At 40.5% G+C, this 21,707-nt stretch overlaps 1 protein-coding gene and 1 long non-coding RNA gene across 4 annotated transcripts in view; one reads left to right on the top strand and one right to left on the bottom strand.

Moving 5' to 3' along the window:
• Nucleotides 1–141: 141 nt before the first annotated feature.
• LOC149436913 (uncharacterized) lies at nt 142–21,519 on the top strand. Its single transcript, XR_016308247.1, has 2 exons — nt 142–330; nt 18,507–21,519. It is a non-coding gene; the product is annotated as an uncharacterized LOC149436913 (long non-coding RNA).
• Nucleotides 16,066–21,707, bottom strand: part of ADGRL1 (adhesion G protein-coupled receptor L1) — a 584,175-nt gene continuing 578,533 nt past the window's right edge. For all 3 annotated transcript variants that reach the window (XM_089661220.1, XM_089661218.1, XM_089661221.1), the window contains one exon: nt 16,066–20,663. In XM_089661220.1, the coding sequence (XP_089517346.1) occupies nt 19,972–20,663 (692 nt within the window). In that variant the 3' untranslated portion in view covers nt 16,066–19,971. The remainder of the gene's footprint in view (nt 20,664–21,707) is intronic.

Here is a 21,707-nt window from a genome sequence, read left to right as displayed (position 1 = left end):
GATTAAAAAGTGTTCCTTTAATTTTTTTGAGCAGTGTATTGAGTGGAAACAATTACCATGTAAATCATTTTAAAAAATCTGCTGCTAGCTATGTCCCTACCTTTAATATGTTCTTCCTTTCTATTGGTTCTTCCCAGCGTCTGGGTTTTATCTGTGGGAGACGGGAAGACAATGACTTGTGCACCAAGATATTTTTTCCACCCTTTCCTCCAGGATGTGAATTATAACCTCCCTCTCCACATAACAACCAGTTCCTGGCTATGTCTCAGCCGATGCCGGTGATTTTCAGCCACAATCAGCAATGCCATAAGCTTTATTTCTTAGAAACAAGTAAGTGTGCAGTCTGCCATCCTGTCATATTACAATGCTTCGGTAAAATGAATATATCTTCAGCTGCTAAAGCTGGAAAACAGGCTGGCCATAGACAGCTGGAATTAAAGTGGTTGTAAAGGCTCAAGGTTTTTTACCTTCATTAATTCTATGCATGAAGGTAAAAAAACCTTCTGTGTGCAGCAATGCCCCCAGCCCTCCTTAATACTTCCCTGAGCCCCATCTCAACCCAGCGATGTGCACAAGAGCCTCAGCTCCTCTGGATCTCTCCCTGGCTGAGACAGCAGTGGGAGTCATTGGCTCCCACTACTGTCAATGACAGCTAGTGAGCCAGTGAGGAGAGAGCACCATCCCCAACCCAGCCAATACTTGCCTGAGCCCCATCATGATCCAGCGATGTGCATGAGAGCCTTGGCTCTCCAGAGACTCTCCCTCTTCATTGGCTGAGACAGCAGCGAGAGCCATCAACCACAGCCAGTGAGTGAATGAGGAGATGAGACGAAGCCGAACCACGGCTGTGTGTAAATGGACAATCACAGAAGCGGATCGAGAGCAAGCCTGCTTGGGTGCCCCTTAAGGAAGCTGCTTGCTCTGGGGGCACTCAACAGGGGGGAAGGGCAAAGAGCACCGTCAGGGGATCTGAGAAGAGGAGGATCCGGACTGCTCTGTTCAAAACCACTGCACACAGCAAATAAGTATAACATGTTTGTTATTTAAAAAAAAAAACAAAACAAAATATTGCCTTTAAAATCACGTTAATTTGAGTCGTAGGTGGTCCTGCAGGCCAAATTCAAAAATTTCAAAATAGACTGAGCCAGGTGGAAAATTATCGGCTGAGCAGTCACTGTATCACGTCATATACAGTCATTGTTTGGCAGCCCCATTGTTTTAAGGCAGTTGAGAGTGCTGCGGTTATAGTACAATAGCCAGCAGTGGCGGTTACTCCATCCAGAGAGATAGCACAGATGAGGGAATGAATTCATTTTCTCTTGTTTATCCTATGGGCTGAAGAAGAGAGAATAAGTTACAACGCGTTGGGGTTTTTCTTTGAATACTGAAGCAAAACTCGTGTATATGGTTCTAACATTGTTCATAGAGCATGTAACAGTATTTTTTATATGTTTTTATGTACATTGTCTACATATTTGGGTGTGTCTAGCCCTTGGAAGCTTTGTAATATCTTACAAATAAAATATTGATACTTTTATACATTCCACTATTGTGTATTTTGGTACCCTAAAGTCCAAGTTCCCCGTTTTTTGTTTCACTATTATATAGTTTTATTGGGATGTGGTACCATTGGATATTCATTGGAGATTGGGAACAAATTTTATTTTATAGAGTGCATACCAACATATGTGGTGTTGTGCCCAGGACATGCCTACCCATGGCTCACACTTAACATGCCCACCTATTGGGCAGTCCCGCTCAGATCACACCCATTTTCCACACAGTGTAGAGCAGATCAAACCCACTTTATGAGCAGATTCATACCTAATTATACGGGAACTGCCCCTCAGGTAATACCCTCAGTAATCTGGGGTTTATTTACTACGGCTGGAGAGTGCAAATTCAGGCTCATTTCTGCATTGAAACCAATCAGCTTCTAAGATCAGCTTACACAATTAAGCTTTGACAATAAAACCTGGAAGCTGATTGGTTTCTATATACAGTAAGTGAGCCTGATTTTGCACTCTCCAGCTTTAGTAAATAAACCCCTATGTGTGGATACCATTTGGCCAGGATGCGAAATCCTGCAGCACATTGATTATATCTCCCAGTATTTGTAGTTATCATTTAGTGATTTCTTGTTTTGCAAGAGCTATTTTCTATGTTTTAAATGTATAGCCTGAGGTGATTGTAGCCATATTAGTGCATTTGCGACAGAAACAATTCAGTACTGACGTGATACTTTTTTTATTTGCACTAACATACAATTTTGAGGACAAGCTTTCGGGGAATGTCCCCTTCTTCAAGGTCCAGGCAGTATTACTACACAAAGTTTTAGCAGAATGTTAGAAGAGATGTTGAAAGGGGGAGGAAAAAAAAAACAACCAGAAAGAAACACACACAAAGGAATGTACACAGCAATGGTTATAAGACTAGGATTAGACTAGAAATAAGACACAGCAAAAGCAAAGACTGGGGGGGGGGGACAACACTCACAGAGGGGCTCGTAAAACTGTTGGATTATGAGTGAGGAATCCCATGTCCAAATTCAGGCCGTTATCTCTTGTATCAAATAGAATTATCACTCTTAGTTCAAACGTTTTCCTTTCCTGAATAGTTTTGAAATTTCCTTTAACCTCCCTAGCGGTCTGATTATATCAGTATTTCTGTGCTCAAAGCGGTACATTTTTTTGCATGGAAATATGTATTTTTTTTATTGTAGGCCTATCATTTTTAGGAATAACTCACTGAAATCTGTCCGAACAAGAGTCTAGTAAACATCCCGGGTATGATAAAATTTGAAACACAAAATCATAAATTATAATTTAATAAATAATCCTAAAAAATAATAATATAATAATAAATTTAATTCAATAATATAATCAAACCAAAAACACTGAAACTTGAAATATAGCGCCAAGTTCGCACATCACTGAGCAAAGTCGCAGAATCGTTTTCAGTGTCTGATGACGAATTTCCCCCACAAATCATTATCACTCAATTCTGCAAGTGGTTCTGATTTACTATCGCTGTTCTCTAGCTGGTCTAAAACCGCTTTTGACCTAAAGGGACGCTTTTTGGACGCCATGGGCGTTTCTCAGTTTCCAGGCAGAAAGAACAGTAAAAATGCAGGCAGGGCTCAGGACAAAGCACTCGGGACAAAATGTATGTGAAATGGTTTGATACAGTAATGTTTTACTATGTGATTTTAGTGATTTTAGTGAATGTCACTTTTTGTCATTTTCAAATTTCCCGCCGTTCCGTCCCCCGTACGTCCTGACGCTCGCAGGGGACGGAACCCAGATGACAGATGCCGGCATTCTCCGGATTACATTGCCGGGGACACTGCAGGAGGGACATCACGGGAGCGTAGGACAAGGTAAGTGATCGAGGGATCGTGGAGCAGCGCCGCATGGTAAGCCCGAGTGTAGCTCGGGGTTACCACTTGTGGTACTGAAACTTTACTCCGAGCTACACTCGGGAATACCGCCAGGGAGGTTAAGAACTAAGATATTGAGGTCTTCCATTGTGTGGTCTGGTTGTGCAAAATGGTGTCCTACAGGTGTGCAGAAGTCTTCTTCTTTATGTTCCTTGATGGTATGTCTGTGCAAATTCATCCTTGTTTGCAACTTCTTGTCCTGTTACGCCAACATAAGATCCTTTGCTACATTTTCTGCACTGGATAAGGTACACAACATTACTAGAAGTGCAACTGTATGATCCGGAGATATTGAAGATCCCTTTTGAGTGTCTGACACTTTTTGATGGATTGATTTGGTTGCACAGTTTGCAGCAAACACTTTGATTAAAAAGAACAAAAAAAACCAATATATATTCCCAATTTTTTTATAAAATATGAAAGAGGATGTTACGGCAAGTAAATAGATAGCCAACATGTCACACTTTAAAATTGCACACGCTCGTGGAATGGCATGAAACTGCGGTGCTTAAAAATCTCCATGGGTGATGCTTTAAAAATTTCTACAGGTTATCAGTGTAAAGTTACAGAGGAGGTCTAGTGCGAGAATTATTGCTCTTGCTCTGACGTTCGTGGCGATGCCTCGCATGTGTGGTTTGAACACCATTACATATGTGGGCATGGACTGTGTATGTGTTCACCACTATGTGCGAGTACAGGGGGACAGGGGAACTTTAAACTTTTTTTTTTAAATGTATTTAATGTTTTTTTTTTGCACTGTCCCTTTAAAAACATGTTTTAATCACTTTTATTCTTATCACAAGGAATGCATGCATTCCTTGTGACAGAAATAATTAGTGACAGGTCCTCTTTATGGAGAGATATGGGGTCAATAGGACCCCACATCTCTCCTCTGCAATGTAAAGCATTGGATCAGATCTAGTGCTTTAAAAAAAAAAAAATGTCTAGAACCAGAAGTGACATCGCTCTGGTCCTCCAAGGGCATAGAGATGAGTGGAGGCCATCTTTCCTTTACTGATCTCTATGCCCAGTGCCGGGATGGTTCGATGGTTTCTCAGGTAAGGCTGAGAAGTACCAATCAGAGGCCGGTGGTGGTAGCAGCGAGTGGGCGTTGGCGACGGCGGGGTGCTTTTTTTTCATATCGGCCGACGGCTGAAGAGGGTGTTTCTGGCTAAAACGTTTCGGCCACCGAAATTTCGGTGCATCCCTAGTTATTGCTGTATTCTAAAGTGGTACAATCCAGTTTACCTGCATGTTTGGATTAGTTGGTTTGGTCCTTAGCTAGACCCCTTCCTTCCTCTTCTCAGTTAGTTTCCAGCCTTCACAATGGGCAGAAGGTATAGAAGGTCATGTCTATTTACACTTTGATTTGACCAGTGAACATCCATATATTGTATTTTTTCAAGTAAAATGACATTGGATTAAACTGCCGTGTTTTATTAGAGAGTCGAGCTTTCTGTGAAGGGTGTTTATTCAGGAGATGATCATACTGGCCGGATGGATCGAGGTCTAAAGGAGGTATGTCAATGTATAAGTTGATGCTTGAAACAGAACACATGTACTTGGCTTCATTTTATACAGTACATATTTGTGTAGTACCCGGTATTTACTCCAAAATATAAAGTCCACCAATTAAAAGAATATGACATACGTGTGATTTCTTTGTAACATAGTGGAATAGTAAAGATCAAAGTGAATGTTTGCATTTTACTTTGGGAGAATTTTATTTCCCTTTCAATGCTGCATGGCGATGCATAGAGGAGAAAAGTATCTCTTCTGTAAATTATTAACACCTTCCCGCCCGGCCTATAGCAGAGTGACTGCCAGGCGGAACACTCCTCCTTCTGGGTGGACATCATATGATGTTCTCTCAGAAGGCGCTGCTCATGCAGTCGCGGGGCCGTGCAACGGCGCGACCTCTTACCGGCTGTGTTTACTGAACACACAGCCAATGACTGATCACTACTCCGGCCCGCTGCCAGTGTCATGTGATCGCTGTGACCAATCACAGCAGATCACATGACAATTGTAAACAATGGATGGCATCCTTTCATGCCATCCATGGTATATAATTGTGTTAGCTGTGATTGGTCAAACCAGTCACATGGTACAGACAGGGCCAATCACAGCCCATCTGTACCATGCGCTGAGCTTTAGCCAATCACAGCTAATCACAACAAAAGACACTGAATGAACAGTTTCATTCAGTAAAAATAGTTGCTAATATCAATGAAATTCATATTGTGAAAAAAAAAAAAAATCCTGATCACTTCCCCAGAGTAGTACAGTGTTACTATAGTAACACTGTATTGCTCTGGTCACAGTGTGTTGGGAAAAAAAAGGAAATAAATGTAATAAAAAAGTCAGTGTCCCTGATCACCACCAAAGAATTATAACTCACCATGCCTCTTACTAAATACCTTGGACTGTCTATTTTCCAAAAATGGGTAATTTGGGGGAGTATTTGTACTATCCTGGTGTTTTCGGGCCTCAAGAAATGAGATTGGCCGTCAGTAAATCAGGCTTGATCAATTGCCAGACTTGCATACCATAGTTTGCGGACTCTATAACTTTCCTACAGACTAAATAATACACACTAATTTGTATTTGTTTGTTTTTTATTACTAAAGAAATATAGCAGAATACATTTTGACCTACATTTATAAAGAAAGGTTATTTATTTGCAAAATTTTATAACAAACACAAAACGTGTTTTTTTAAAACCTTTTGGTCTTTTTTTGTTTATTTAGCAAAAATAAAAAGCTCAGTGGTGATTAAATACCACCAAAAGAAAGCTCTATTTGTGTGAAAAATTGGTAAAATGTTTTTATGGGTACAGTGTTGCATGACCGCGCAATTGTCATTCAAAGTGCGACAATGCTGAGAGCTGAAAATTGGAAGGGGGTGAAAGTGCCTGATATTGAAGTGGTTAAAGGAGATGTATGGGGTTATAAAAAACTAAATAAACATATTCACTTCCAGTGTGATGCTGCAGCTGTCCCCTGCCGGCTCTAAGACCACATGACCATGTCCCGTGCCTGCTCTAAGACCAAGAACTGAGCGATCACATGACCCCTGATTGCTTAGTTCCTGGTCTTCTTGGACTTTCAGTCACTGCTCTCCACTCTGCCCCTCCAGTGCTCGCTGGAGCGCTGGGCTGGAGAGAAGTGGGTGTAGCTGGCTGCACACTGAGAATCAAAGCCAGCTGTCAATCAGGCAGCTGGGTGGACCATGACAATATGATCGGGATCCTTTTATAGCCTGGAGAGGCTCTGTGACATCAGCTGACAGTGGGCTTTAGCCTGCTATAAGCTGACTCTGGGTCACAAGAGAGCAAAAGTAAGTACACTCCTGTGACCCAGAAGAGAAGTATGACCAAAAACACTTTGACAATACTTCTTAAAACATTAAAATGTCTAAACTTAACAAAAATGTAATTTCTTTATAATTTTTGAGACACAGGAATTTAGTAAATCTTGGACAGTCAAGTTATACTGCTGTCTTCAGTTGGTTGGCACAATGAAAAACAAAAACTATGTGTAATTATTGGACCAATCTGCATGCAGAGGCTATATAGTAAGAGCCCTCCAGTGCCATCCATGAAAGAATCTGACTCTACTGTACCTCCACCTTTAAAAGTGCCTGAGGCTCCTATTACCATCACTGAGTCAAATGTAGTCACAGTAGAGCCTTATTTCAGCAAATTCCATATGCCTTTCCAAAGATTTCTTGGCATTCTGATTGATGGAGTGTGTTTGGCCTTGCACTTTGTATATAAAACATTAGGAGGACTGGAAACAACCTGTGGAGTCAAGGCTTCCCATGACAATGTGAAGGAGTCTTTTTCACTTTGAAAGGGAATTTATTTATGATGTTCCCCTACATAGGGAATATGTTATGATGTACTCACCCCTTAGGTTTTGTATATAGCCATCTAATCATTGGAAATCTAGGCATGGTCAACCTCGCAATGGTGTCACCTAAACTAAGCTGATGCTGAGGACGTGATGCCTGGACATCTGATGTGTCTGGCTCTGATACACAATGAAAATTTTAGATGAAGTTATGGAGATCATGATATTGCAGAGCACAGTGTTCACAAGGCCTGGGTAAGCTGTCCAGTTTAGGTTTGGTCAGAAACTTGTTATAGTTTGTGCTGCATTTTATATGGATTTACCTTTAATAGCAAATTGCCCTTTCCTTGACTAGGTGCTGAGGTTATGTTGATAATAACATTTTTATTTCTTATACTTGCTACCTCACTCTGCCTAAAATCTTGATAAATCTCTCAAGACCTTTGATTTTTCTATTCTCATTTATGCCCTGTTTTAAAAACTAACCCATGAATCATCAGTCTCCATTTTTATTTGTTAGTGAGGAACTTTCCTGCCCAATTGGTTCTATGCGACTCCACTCCACCATGTGCTATCAGTCAAAAGTAAGACCTGATGGGGAATTAGTTCCCGGTCAGGCTCTGCCCACCCCAGTACAAGACTTAAGACCATGCATCTGTCAGTGTGACTGGCACAGTGGCTGGGGAGGGAAGGTGGGAGTGCACATCAAGGCCCATCAAGGCCATGGATTAACAGACCATTTACTGATAAAACCAGGCGAGGACTGGGGATTGAGTTAGCAGCAAATATAGTGCTTCTCGCTCTTCCAATTCCCCTCTATGAGATTTCCTTGATTGTTTCCCTAGATGTGGTTTCCCATTCCAATTTTGTTTCTAATTTACTTCCACCCTATATGAGGGCAAAACCATAAAGCCCAATACTCTCTCATACCTTGAAGATTTGGGACTCTATGAAATAATCAAGCGAGTTGCTATCACTCCACCTTCCACCTTTAACTTTATTGAGGTACCCATTTTCCTTCCAGGTCAAGAAAATCCCCAACAATTCCATTGGTGACACTCCATTGATTTCTGGGATGTTCACTCCTTAAATTTCTGGGTCTTTTCCAAATGCAAACATCCCATAAACTCCCCAGGTAGAATTTTTTTGCTTTACATGCTTGCAGCATTATGTTCATTTTCACTTACTCACTTTAACCACTTCAAGTCTGGACACTTTCACCCCCTTCCTGTCCAGGCCAATTTTCAGCTTTCAGTGCTGTCACACTTTAAATGACAGTTGCACGGTCATGCAACACTGTACCCATGTGAATTTTTTAGCATTTTTTTGAGACAGATAAAACTTTATTTTGGTGGTATTTATTCACCACTGGGTTTTAATTTGTTTGCTATATAAATAAAAAAAGTCCAAACAGAAAAAAAAAGTTTTTTTCTTATACAATTTTGCAAATAAATAATAAGTCTTGGCCAAAATGCATTCATCTATCTTTTTAGTAAAAAAAAAATAACCCAAATTAGTTTATAACCAAAAATTATAATTTTTAAAACTTTTGTTGACATTTTTTTATTTTTTATATTATTATTTATGTTTTTTTTGCTTTTTTTTACTACTTGTGGGGGGGTGATGAAGATTTTTTTATTTTTTTTTTACAATGATTGCTTTTACACCCATAAAGGCTGTAAAAGCAATCATTTCTCCTTCTCTCTGGCTGCATTCTTGCAGCCATTGAGAAATACTGTGTGAGCTGTGATTGGTCACAGCTTGTCACATGGTACAAGGCTGTTGTGAACCAGGTGATCTCTGTGATAATTCACAGATTTCACACGTAGAATGCAATGATGTCAGAAGTGACATCTTGCTTACTACTATTCATGTGATCACTGATTGGCCAATCAGTGATCACATGATCGGGACCTCACAGCAATCGGTGTTCAGGACACAGCGTGCACCGGATCACGCACAGGCAGGGAAGTGGGGAGGACTTTTATAAACGACCACCCGCTCCTGCACTGCTCCCGTCTGGCCGTTTATATACATGGGCCGGACGGGAAGTGGTTAAAGGGTTAGCTTACCTGTACCAAAAAACTGTCTATGTAAATAAGGGGCAAATGTAGATAAAAGCAGAAAGTGGAGCTTTGACTAAAGTTGCTGATCTCAGAACTACTGCATCAGGGGAGAGAAGGCGCATGTGAGGGGGTTTGATTCAGAGAAACAGCTCACTCTTGTGATAGTATAGGTGAACAGTAATAGCTAGGCCTTACCAATGTCCTAGCAACATCCTGGGAGTTTTTAGGCCAGGCTTCGCGAGGCACGTAAATGGCTTACACCTATAACAAGAGCATTATTCAACTTTGGTCAAAGCTGCACAGTCTGTTTTTATTTACAGACCCCATCATCTGTATAGGCAGTTTTTGGGTAAAGGTGTGCTAACCCTTTAAAATGCAGACCCACTCCCCACTCACCAGGACTCACTTCCTCCATCCATTTCCATTGTTCTCTCAACCCTTTTGCTGCCAGAGCTGTTTTGCCTTTTTTTTTTGCACACGTTAAAACTCACATTTCAGGCTTGAAGAGTAGTTAAATTCCCCAAACTTTATATATTATTTTAAAGCAGAGATCCTGAAAAATAAAATAGTGGCAGTTGCTATTTATTTATGTCATGTGATATTACTGCAACCGTTTATTAAACCATTATTTTCAGAAAAAATGTACTAAAGGTATTACTAGTGCACAAAAACACAATATATTACCCAATCCTTTGGTAAAATATAACAGATGGGGTTGGGTTGAGTAAACAGATACAAAACATGCCTTAACCACTTGCCCTCCAGAGGATTTAGCCCCCTTCCTGACCAGGCCATTTTTTGTGATACTGTTCTGCGTTATTTTAACTGGCAATTGTGCGGTAGTGCAACGCTGTACATAAATGAAATTTATGTCCTTTTTTCCCACAAATAAAAATTTATTTCGGTGGTATTTGATCACCTGTATTTTTTGCGCTACAGTTGCAAGAAAATGTATGTGAACCCCTTGGGGTTACGTGGAGTTTTGCATGAATTGGGCATAAAATGTGCTCTGAACATCAACTAAGTCACAACAATGGCTGCAACAGCACAGAATACGCCTTCTGGAGTGGCCCAGTCAGAGTCCTGACCTCAACCCGATTGAAATGCTGTGGCATGACCTTAAGAGAGCGATTCACACCAGACATCCCAAGAATATTGCTACACTGAAACAGTTTTGTGAAGAGGAGTGGTCCAAAATGACTCCAGATCGTTGTGCAGGTCTGATCTGCAACTACAGGAAACGTTTGGTTGAGGTTATTGCTGCCAAAGGAGGGTCAACCAGTTATTAAGTCCAAAGGTTCACATACTTTTTCCTCCCTGCACTGTGAATGTTTACATGTTATGTGCAATTAAACCATGGCAACATCTAATGTTTGTGTAGTATTATGTTCAGCAGACTGTGTTCTTCTATTGTTGTGACTTAGATGACGTTCAGAGCACATTTTATGCCCAATTCATGCAAAACTCCACTTAATCCCAAGGGGTTCACATACTTTTTCTTACAACTGTATAAACAAAAAAAGACCAACAATTTTGAAAAAAAACCTACAATATTTTTGACTTTTTGCTATAAAACATATCCAGTCAAAAAATTTAAAGAATCAAAATTCGTTATAAATTTAGGCCAAAATGTATTCTGCTACATGTCTTTGCTCAAAAAAATCCCAATACGTGTAAATTAATTGGTTTATGTGAAAGTTATAGCATCTACAAATGTTTATTTTTATATTTTTTATACTAGTAGTGCCGACAATCAGCAACTTACAGTGGGACTACGGGCATTCTGACACGGGGGGGGGAAACTAAACTACCACTGACATCCCAATGACACAAAATAGTTGATCAATGCTAATAAAAAGCATTGACACCGTACTAATGACACTGGGCAGGAAGCGGTTAACATCTGGGGTGATCAAAGGGTTAACAGTGTGCTGTTTTACATAATGTGCTGTGTTTTACTAGGGAAACAGCACAGCAGAGAAATACACAGCAGCAGGGGCGGACTGACAACTCATGGGGCCCCCGGGCAATAGGGGATCATGGGGCCCCTGTGTCCTTGCCCAAACTCAAAAAAGCCTATGAAAAAGGTACCAGGGGCATCTCATGGGGCCCCCTACTGACCCCGGGCCCTCGGGCAGTGGCCAAGTTTCCAAATAGTCAGTCCGCCCCTGCACAGCAGCATGTTACTTGGTGATCACTGGGTGCTGGCGAGGGACCTGGTGATTGACATCTGTAGCTGCCAATGGCGGCGCGGGCGTGCCCCCTACCCGGAGATGCAAATCAGGAATATATATGTGATTTTGTGCAGCCCTGCTGCCCTGTAGCAGTAGTTTGCAGCGGGGAAGCAGTTAAAATTGCGTGTGCCTATGAAATGGTAACAAACTTCATTACCCAAGATGAAGCTTTAAAAGCACTTACAGGTCAACAATTTAGAGATACCAGTGTATGATGGCCCTAGAATTATTGTTTTCACTATGGCATGGCTGGCAGTACCTAATATATGTACCACAATTGTCGTTTTCATATGTGGGCACACTTGTCGCATTTGTTTATCTTTGTACGCTCATGAGGGTGTACCTGGTGACGTGGTGACATATCCAAGGAAGAATCACTTCCACAAGAAAGCCAACAGTCGGCTGAATAAGTAACACAAATTACACAAATTGTAGGGTGAATGCACATTTTTTTGCATATTTCTCATGTGTTTCCACATGTCACGCATAGGGCAGCCCATTCACCTAAATGGGCTGCCCAGTGCTTGACAAATGTGCCAAAGAAGCTCCTGCACTTTTTCGGGCATAGAGCTTTGTGCTTTTTTTTACCACGTGTTTTGGTGTGTTTGTTGCTCATTTTGCCATGAGCAAATATGTGTGTTTTATGGCCACATTTGTGGTGCCATCAAAAATTAAGCACATTGAACGGTTTTTATGCATTTTTAATGCGTTTCCAGGAATGTGTGCATAAATGTGGGTTTCTGTGCCTTTCACGACATTCCTAGAATGCTCAGAAGAAAATGGTGCCTAGGGGCTGCCATTGGGTTAATGGGACCTATACAAGGGATACTATCCTATTCAAACTAAATGGGCAGAAGAACGTCTTTTTGAGGGATGAGGATTGAACAGATATTTGTGATTGCCAAGAAACATTTATTAGTGATTGTCAAGAAAATTAATGCAAAAGGGTATTATTCTGATACTATAACCAAACTCATTTATCCAAAATCATACTGTCCTACCCTCTCAATCATTTCAGAGGATGAGAATTTGGTCTAAGTAGATCATCTAATTAATTCTGTACATCCTTGTAAAAAAATTGAGAACCCATGGGAAGCCCTGCTACAGAAAACCTATAGAGATCATAAGTAAAGACCAGAGATCCCTGCTAATGTACATCTTCATAGCTACACAAACCATCACAAGATCATTGAAAACTCCGATTTTCATTTTTATTGAGGTAAAACTTAGAATTATTAGGAGAACGTGAATGAAAAGTTGATGGCAATATAGCAGATTTTTCATAACAAATTTCTGAAAATGTGGTGATCATGGGTATCTTATTGTAGGCATCAGAGGTTTGATGCCCTACTAGTGACCTGCTGATTTATTTTTATATTTGTTTGGATGGTAGGTCAGGTGCCTTTGCCTAAGGCCCCCTTCTCTTTTCATTTTCTTTTCTTATTCTCTTACTACTCTTTGTCTTATGCCTAGTACACACAACCCAGCGGGTTGAAGAGCTCGGGAGGAGATCCTGTTCTGACAATCTGATGTTAGTACAGCGATCTCCCTGCTGAGCTATTGTATTCTGAAAGGGGGAACAGCTCCCCACCAGAACACACTGATCAGTTGTTTTGTTCATGCCCCTTCCACAGAAGCTGGACCGGCTGCCATACACTCGGCCCAAGTGTCGGACAGTTTCTATTGAGCTGGATGATATCGCCCAATATTCGGTCCGTGCGTACAGGGCTTTAAGCTGGTCATACACATGAAATTACAATGAAAAAAATATAACAGATTCCTCCAACCATGCTAAACAATGCAGATGGACATGCTGCTATAGTAGTTTGACAGCTAGACATGGCAAAATACCTGAACATCACCTGCATCTTATTGGCTGCAGGTGATGTTCAGCCAACAGCTTTCCTTTCCGGCTCCTTTGATGTTTTAATCTTCTCCATGTATAGCCAGCTTTATTCCTTGTTCCTACTTCCGGATTCCTTCCCTTATCCTCTCGCCCTGTTCTTCCTTTTCACCACTCCCCTTTCCTTCCCTTCCCCCATCCAAACTTATTTATACTAAGGAATTATATAAATCACCCAACCAAATTTGAACCTATCTATTTTGCCAAGTTTAAAACTTGGATAACATACTACTGTTGTTTTCACATACAAAACTGAACGTCATCTTTGACATATTCTCATATATTATATTTAGCATAAATATTTATGTATGGTGATAATCCCACCTATTAGACTTGTTATATACTATTATTTTATTCCACTTCTAGAATGTAATCCCTTAATACTAATTACTAGGTGAAATGTGAACAGGTAATATGGCATTATCTAATATGTTACAATGACTTGTATGTACCCTACTTATTTAAACTAATAAAAAGTTTGTAAAACAATGGAACTTATATTAAGCAGTCTCTGCCCACTGTAGATTCAACAATCATCCTCTAACAGGTTGATTTTCTTAGCTTTAAGAATCTCACTGACAGACAGTTGGATTCCCTACCTAGGTTTGAGTCATCTTGAGTAACTCACAGTCCCCTGTTAGCAATGACTCAAGTGAGATTACTCAGATTTATGAATCAATGTCATTGTGGATCAAACCTCTTAAAAGGGACCCCTCAATCTAAAGAACTATCATATTCTTAGAATAAATGTCCTGGAGTCCTGTGGTTAAGCTATGATGGTGTCTTATAAACATCTAAGCTTGTGTCTAGCATGGGTGAATGTCTTTTCAAATGCATGGGGCACTTTGGCTTCATGTCTAACACTCTGGTGAAATGCTTAAGAAACATTTGATGTACTTGCCCTTTAAGGGTCTCTTCCCTTGACACTGTCATTCCCGATGCTTGTGGTGCAAGGGCTATGCACTTGTTTCAGTACAGCACTGGGAGGAAGAATTCCATTCTTAGTATGCTACAACAGAAGTACCTCATAGATGATCACAGTCTGCTTCCCACTGTAAGAGAAGATCTCCAGGACTAAAGTTCTCTATTTCACCTGCTCATCCCTCAGCATGAAGGTACTACCTTTTTTGGCAAATGAGCAACTGTTTGTTCACCCTGCTGGCTCCTTTTGAGTTTTACCTCCTCACAGTTTGGATGCCCAGGCTTTCCTTTGTGGCCTGCTCTCTGGACCCTTGCATTAGGCACTTTCTTATTTGCGCATTTTTTGGAAATCTTGCATTTCATTGTGTTTTTTTCCTAGATTCGTTTGGGTACTCTGTACCCTTTCATCTCTAATTCTTCGTAGCACCATATCCTTGGGAAATCTATCGTATTGGATCTCGCACTACTTCTGCATTGGAGGTCCATTTTCTATCACAAATACAGTAGTTATGCCCCTTGTGGTCTTCGGCTCTTTTCAACCTTATACCTCTCCTGGGTGATTTTGTCACCTGGAAGAACCACAGGGATCAGTTTCTCTTACTGCACCTTTATCTTGTAAGTACTTAAAGTGGACCTTTCCCCCCTTTCAGTGAAAATCACGAAGGGGAAAATGGAACAGCCATTTTATTTATCAAATTGATTAAGCAGATATATTTGATGTATATTTTATAATTAGAAGTCCTGTTATGTAACATCTCTTTTAACAACTCTTTGAGTCTGTTTTTTATAGAACAGACAGTGGTCCTAGTTGGTGGGGGATCCCTCTGTTGGTTGGTCTTTAATCTGACCTCTGCTGGATCCCATTTGGAGGTTGCTAGATCCTTACCTCTAGAAACATTTTAATTGACCCTGATATCTGACCGGGTGATCTATTCTCTACACTGGACAGTGTGGGCTTGCTCTTACTTGACCACACAGTTTATTCTTCTCTAAGTTATTTTCATAACTCCTAACTTTCCTTCATTTGGAGGAACTGTCTGCTTTTTGGAACCAAATTCCTCTCTCCCATCTATGTTTTAAGCCATTCCTCTTTTTTCATCTGATGTAAAGAAAGCTATAAAAATGAATGTATAGTACATATATAAAAAAGTACATATAAACCTTTAATGAATGACATAGTGTAGTATGGTAATGCACTGTGTATATTAAACAATTGCCTTTAAAAAATAAAATACTTCTTTTCACTCTTTTTTTATCCCTGTTGCATTTTAGTGCAGCTGATCTGCAGGCATTCTTTTTCAGGCACTTCCTGTCTACATACATTCCGGCGATGACTGCATGGCATTTCTTAGAGCAGGTTCCTGATAGTGACAACAGTGGACTATAACTGTGTAATGTGTGTGAACCACTTGTTATTTCTGTATTAATTTTGTCATGGTCTGTGTAACACGAGGTGTGTCGGGGTGTTTCCTTTACATGCATACTATGTGCTAAAAGCTGCCCCTCTTTCTTAGAAAGTTGGGAGGTATGACATATTGCTATATGTGTGGTGCAGTAAAAGTGACTTATAAGGGTGCATAACTAAAATTTCCACCCTCCCTTCCAGCTGAATAGAGGTTCTAAATCATTCACACAATGAAGACAACCATTCAGAAATCAAAATGTTTTTATTGGTGTGTTTCTTTCACTCCACAAGTTGCGATATTCATTTTTTTAATTTTTTTTTCAACATCATTTTTTCTGCCTTTTTTTGTGTAATTTTTTTTCTACGTACGACATGGTTTCAGTCTTTCGTACGACAATTTTTTTTTTGTTCGCTTGTAGAATGGCGTTCGACCCATTTCTGGTTTTGGCATATGAAAAAGAAAATGAAGGAAGGAGAGAGAGAGGAGAGGAGGGGGCGGAGGTATTTAACCCTTTGCTCTTGTCAGAATCTATGGGGTTCGGTGGTGGTGGACAACAAACAACATAAAACAAAAAAACAGATACACAACTTAAATATGCGCTATAGATGTGCTGGGCCTGAGAACAAGTGGCTAACAGAGTAATTTCTCTTCTTGCCCATTGTAGACCAACCCCATGCTCATTGGTTGTGGCTGGGTACTACGGGCAATAAGAGTAGTATTTTTTTTTCCCCAAAAGTCCATTGCTGAGGCCCATTATAACTTGTTCAATTCTACCTCTCGCTGATATTATGAAAGAAAATTCCAAGGACGTAAGTTTTTTTTAATCTTGAGTCTCCAGCCATCATAACTTCTCCTGCGAGGAGACGTATTGGCATGTTGAGCCTCATATTATATACTGGTCTTTAATGTCAATATTTTAAAAGGGGTGCTTTAAAATAATTTTAAAAGGGATTTTACATAAATATTCATTCTGTATACATATATTTTTTGAGATACAAGCTTGACAAAAATAGTCTTTGAAAGTGCTGAGTTCTGTTTGGGGCAACATGCAAATTAGTTTCTTAAGCCATCTTGACAGTCAGTGGAATTTCACACAGTGTTAGCAGTACAAAAAATATATATGACAGCCACCAATAGTCCCTGTGTAGCTGTAGTATCACTGCAAATAATAGAGTAGTTTCTGGATGTGGCTACATAGTAATACAGTCTTGTCACCAATACCGTACAATGGCAGCCATTCTGTGAGTGTACAACATGTAAGTAATATTTTCGAGAAAGCAGGTCAATTGCACACTGGAAACTAACTACATTGTCTCACTGATATCAATAGGATTAGGCCCAGATTTTATGGGCAGGCCTCGTAGTCTCAGACATAAGGTTTTATAGCTGTTAAAGATGACTCTCATGCCTTGCCACTATCTAGTGTCTGTAGCTATTAGGTATAGGGAACCACAGGCTCAACTACCTACATCTTCAATTATTTACTACCTACCAGTATTATAGTGGGGAGGAGCAGGCACAACCAGGGGCCTAACACCTGCCTCTGTTCCCAAGGCCATGACATAAACTGTGCAAGGAGCCATTTCATATTCCAAGGGATCCTTCAGTAGTTTCCAGTGGACTGACAGGATGAATGTTAAAGAAGCCCACAGACTAGGCCAGATGTATCATCTTATCAGTACTAAGAACCAGATTTCCTTTCCTACTAGCACCAATCAGGCTTAATCCTGTCCTGAATGTTTGAAAATGGCTGCTTTCTCCATTAGGTAACAAAAACCCTGAAGCACAATGAGAAAACTGTGCTGTTTAATAAACGAGAAAACATCTTGAGATTCTTTGAACTGTCCACATGATTTCTTCCTGGTGACTAGGCAACAATTACAATTTTGCTAGTTTATTTACCAGATGGAATTTGCTTCTGAAGATGGACAGTGCATTGCACATCCACATTTGCACATGAATGCAAAATGTAGAAGATCAACCTGAATATTAGCAGTTAAGAAAATGTAAGAGGTTTACTATTGAGGAAATAACATATGAACAGAAAGTAAACAAAAATAATACATGCCCTGCAGCTCTTTTACATTAGGATCTACACCTCTGTACCTACTACAACTCCAAATGGCAAATATTCACATTTCATAGATCTATGTAACTATGTTAAGATCCAATCATTTAGAGATCTATAGACCTGTACAGGGCAAACATAAAGCTGATATATGCCAGTAAATAGGTTTTGGCTTTAGCTGTGTGCAGAAACCACAGGGGAAAGGCTATGACCTAGGAAAACCTGTGGTAAGACAAAATAGCGGACACCATGCTTGACTTTTTGTTGAGGCAGCATGGGGCTTGTTAAAGTGATTGTTTAAAGTGACCCCATGTTCAATGCCTTATTGCACTGTTCCCTAGAATTCATGGCCTTTATTTAGCAGCAGAGGGCTGGTTAATGTGTATTTGTATTTGAAAAAATTCTTATGGGACTATACTGTGTATATATATATATATATATATATATATATATATATATATAGTATATTTTCTATTTTCTAGATTTAAAACGTTTCGTTGTGACATCCATTCTGTTCTTTGAACAAGGTCATTAATGACAGAAGCTCTTCTTTGTATATATACATATATATATATTTTTTTTATAAAATCTTGATCTTTTATGTTTTTCTTTCAGGCAGGTAGATGACCAAATATATGAAGAACCTGTACAATTCTGGATCTCTACATGCAGAAAAATAAATACATAAAAAAAAAAAACAAAAGTGTTTAAGAAATCAAACAAGGTAGCTGACAACACAAAGGCGGAATCTTTGGGACTGGTGAAGATCATTCATGATTCTGCAGTGAAATGGACAGAATACGGCACAGTGGCGATTTTGGACAGGAAGAGACACTGCTGACACAAATAAATAAAAAAATGCCCCCTACTGACCATTTCCACACCTCTGATATTTATCTGGAGAGGGGTATAGGAATCTCCCCTCATCTCTCCCTTTCCCCCCCTTTAGAAGTCCGTTATTTACAGCAGTCGGAAAAGACACTCGCTTCCCCCATTAATAAAGTTCAGATGGTCCTCCGTTAACAGAGGTGGGGGATGTTTTGTGCTTAAATAAAGAATATGCAGGGCAGCTGGTCCTTTTCACCCCAGCCTTTATCTTTTAAGTGGTGTTACCACCTTCCTGGCATCGGTTCCTGTCTCCCTGGTAGCTTCCTCTTCCTTTCGTTTACGCACAAACCATGCTCTTCTGAACCGGGCAAAAAAAAGTCTGATTTCATTGTTGAGGCAGACAGTGGGGTTTGGGCGGAGAGAGAAGATGGCACCAAGGACTTTGTTAGAAAGGCCCAAGGAAGAAGTTCAGTGGTGAATGAAAGTGGCTTTTTTTGAATATATAACTTTCTGAAAACTCTTGTTCAGTTTGCATCTCCTCTACTCTTCTACGGGAATGCAAATCGTAAGCTGTGACATTTCAAAAATACAAAGGTAAATTTCACTATCTTAGGCAATTTGCGTCCTCTACCTTCCTATTACTCAGCAAGCCCATGGGTTGTTTGGCACGTCTTACTGAGAGCATGAAATTAATTCCTGCCCGTGAATAAATGACCAGTTTCACTGCATATATCCTTTCATTGCACCTGGCGTTGCTAACACAGAGGGCTGCCTACAGTTACTGTTGGCTATTCACTACCTCTGCCTGTAATTTTTCATTTTTGTTTAATTGGCTTTGCAGCAATACTGTAAATGTCAGCACCAGACTGGTGGTTGTATCATTGTATCAGTAACTCTTGTAGGTCTTGTTGGGGCAGATAGTTATGTTGCAAGGAGCTTATTTGGCACCCAAACCCCTACCTGTATGTACCCCTCACAAGAAATATACATAATTTTCAGATGGATGTTGGCAAACAAGAGGAAGTCCAAACAGACTGAACCCATATAATACCTGCCATCAACACCAGTAGTCCATTGACCAAGGCAGTATTGTGTCCTCACCCCTACTCCACTGAAATAGCCCCTTGGTTAAATACCACTTCCTTCCACCATATGACCCTGCTTTCTTCTGAGATGGAGAGGGAAGGCAGTATCTCTCATTTTCTTTTTGTAGGGGAGTAATGGAGTTGGTGCCAGGGGTGGACGAGTAAGTTCAGAGGCTGGTGATGAGCTGCATCTGCCCGTCACCCTCGGGTACTGACCCTTCTAGACCCAAAAACCCTTGAGGCATCTGGTAGAAGGCTTGCAACTGCCCTCTGGGTACTGAACCCAGCCGGCCAGGGAAGTACATGGCATCTGCCGCTGTAGGCGGGGGGACCCCTTGGTGGCACGGCAACATTTCCCCAGATGATGGCAGGCCTGGTTCAGGGCTGCTGTCTGGGTAGGGAGAGTCTCTGAGGTTGGTCATGCTTGTGTAGAGAGAGTCGCGATTGGGTGAGTCACGAGGGGCAGGTTCAGCTTCAGACTCCTCTAGGTCACTCTGGTACAAGATGGACTGAGCTCGCTGTAAGAGAAGGGGTTCTTCCAAAGCTTTGTACATGCGCTCCATCTCCAGGGTGGGGACTTCTCCACCTTCTGCAATTGCCCCGGATGTTACCTCCTCATCTCCAGTGTCTGTTGTCCCCTGGTGAGACTTGCCCCTCAGGTTGCTGTGTACCAGCTCAGAAATGATCATCTTTTCAAATGCTGCAGCATCCGTAATATTACGACGTCCCCCGTCACCCAGTTTGGAAGGATCAGGCGGGAAGTCTCCAGCTCTAAGGGAATAGCTATTGTTAAAGTTACCATTGAGCGGTAGGGGAGGAAGGGCATCCTTTCCACATGGATCTCGGCTTAAGGTGTGTTCTGTGAAATAAAGATTAAGAACAATGAAAACCTTGCAATGATTACCTCAGCCAATATATCAGTTCTATATTTCCTATTCTACCAGTATGGAACTTTAAGCTTTCAAACAGGTACACTTGTAAGAGCTGAACACTTACACCTGCACTGTTTTATAGGAGCCATCAGGTTAAAAAAATATTTAAACACACAAAATGGTTGTTGAAACAATTCACTAGTACAGTTTCTAACAGTATTTGTGCTGCTAATATGACCCGCTATGTTGATGCTGTTGGCACAATTCTGGATTAGTTTGATCTGCATTCATTAGGGTATGAAATTGGTATCATGTTCCCTATAAAGAAGCACACATTTAGAAAAAATGTGATAAAAAATCAGAGTCATAATCTTTAAATGCTGGATGCAGGGCTGCGAGACCCACCACCGCACCTCCCAATAGTCTTGGATTCCATAGGCATAGGCTGCAATTCTTCACATAAATCCAGCAGTACCCTTCCTCTCAAACTTTGCCTATAGAGTAGTGTTCATAGAGTTTGAGATTAAGGGTATCACTGTGCCAACTGCAGAAACAGCCAGATGGACTTATGCAGAGAAAAGCAGGCTATGCTCCTTGAGTCTTGGACCATAATGGGCCTGGTGGACATTTTAAGAAATGTTTCTTTACCCATTTCATAAAACAGCCCTGGCTGGATGGATTTATTTTTCAACTCGTCCTTATATATGCTGACTTTTGAAATGATCATAAAGAACTGTATGCAGCTACTGATATATTCCTACTAACTAATGTTGATTTCTGTTTATAATGGACAAGCTAAAGTATATGTCAAGGCAAAATAAAATGAAAACATTGCGCAGTATATATTTGAAATACATGCATGTTTCTTCTTGTTTTATGCCTTTAAGGAACTTACAAGGGCAGGTAAATATCTATCGATCAGCTTTAAGTCCTGTTGTAGGCACACAACACACAGCATTTGTGTAGTTTGTTAGCCCTGTCCTGTGTCTTTTACTAAACTACTAAGCCACTCACATTCTCAGATTTCTACA

The sequence above is a fragment of the Staurois parvus genome, unplaced genomic scaffold (assembly GCF_062004578.1).
Source record: "Staurois parvus isolate SC_StPar_1 unplaced genomic scaffold, SC_StPar_1.0 ptg001328l, whole genome shotgun sequence".
In the NCBI taxonomy this organism is placed as follows: Eukaryota; Metazoa; Chordata; class Amphibia; order Anura; family Ranidae; genus Staurois; species Staurois parvus.
The sequence above is the reverse complement of the archived record's forward strand: the minus strand, read 5'-3'. Positions and strand labels throughout refer to the sequence as shown.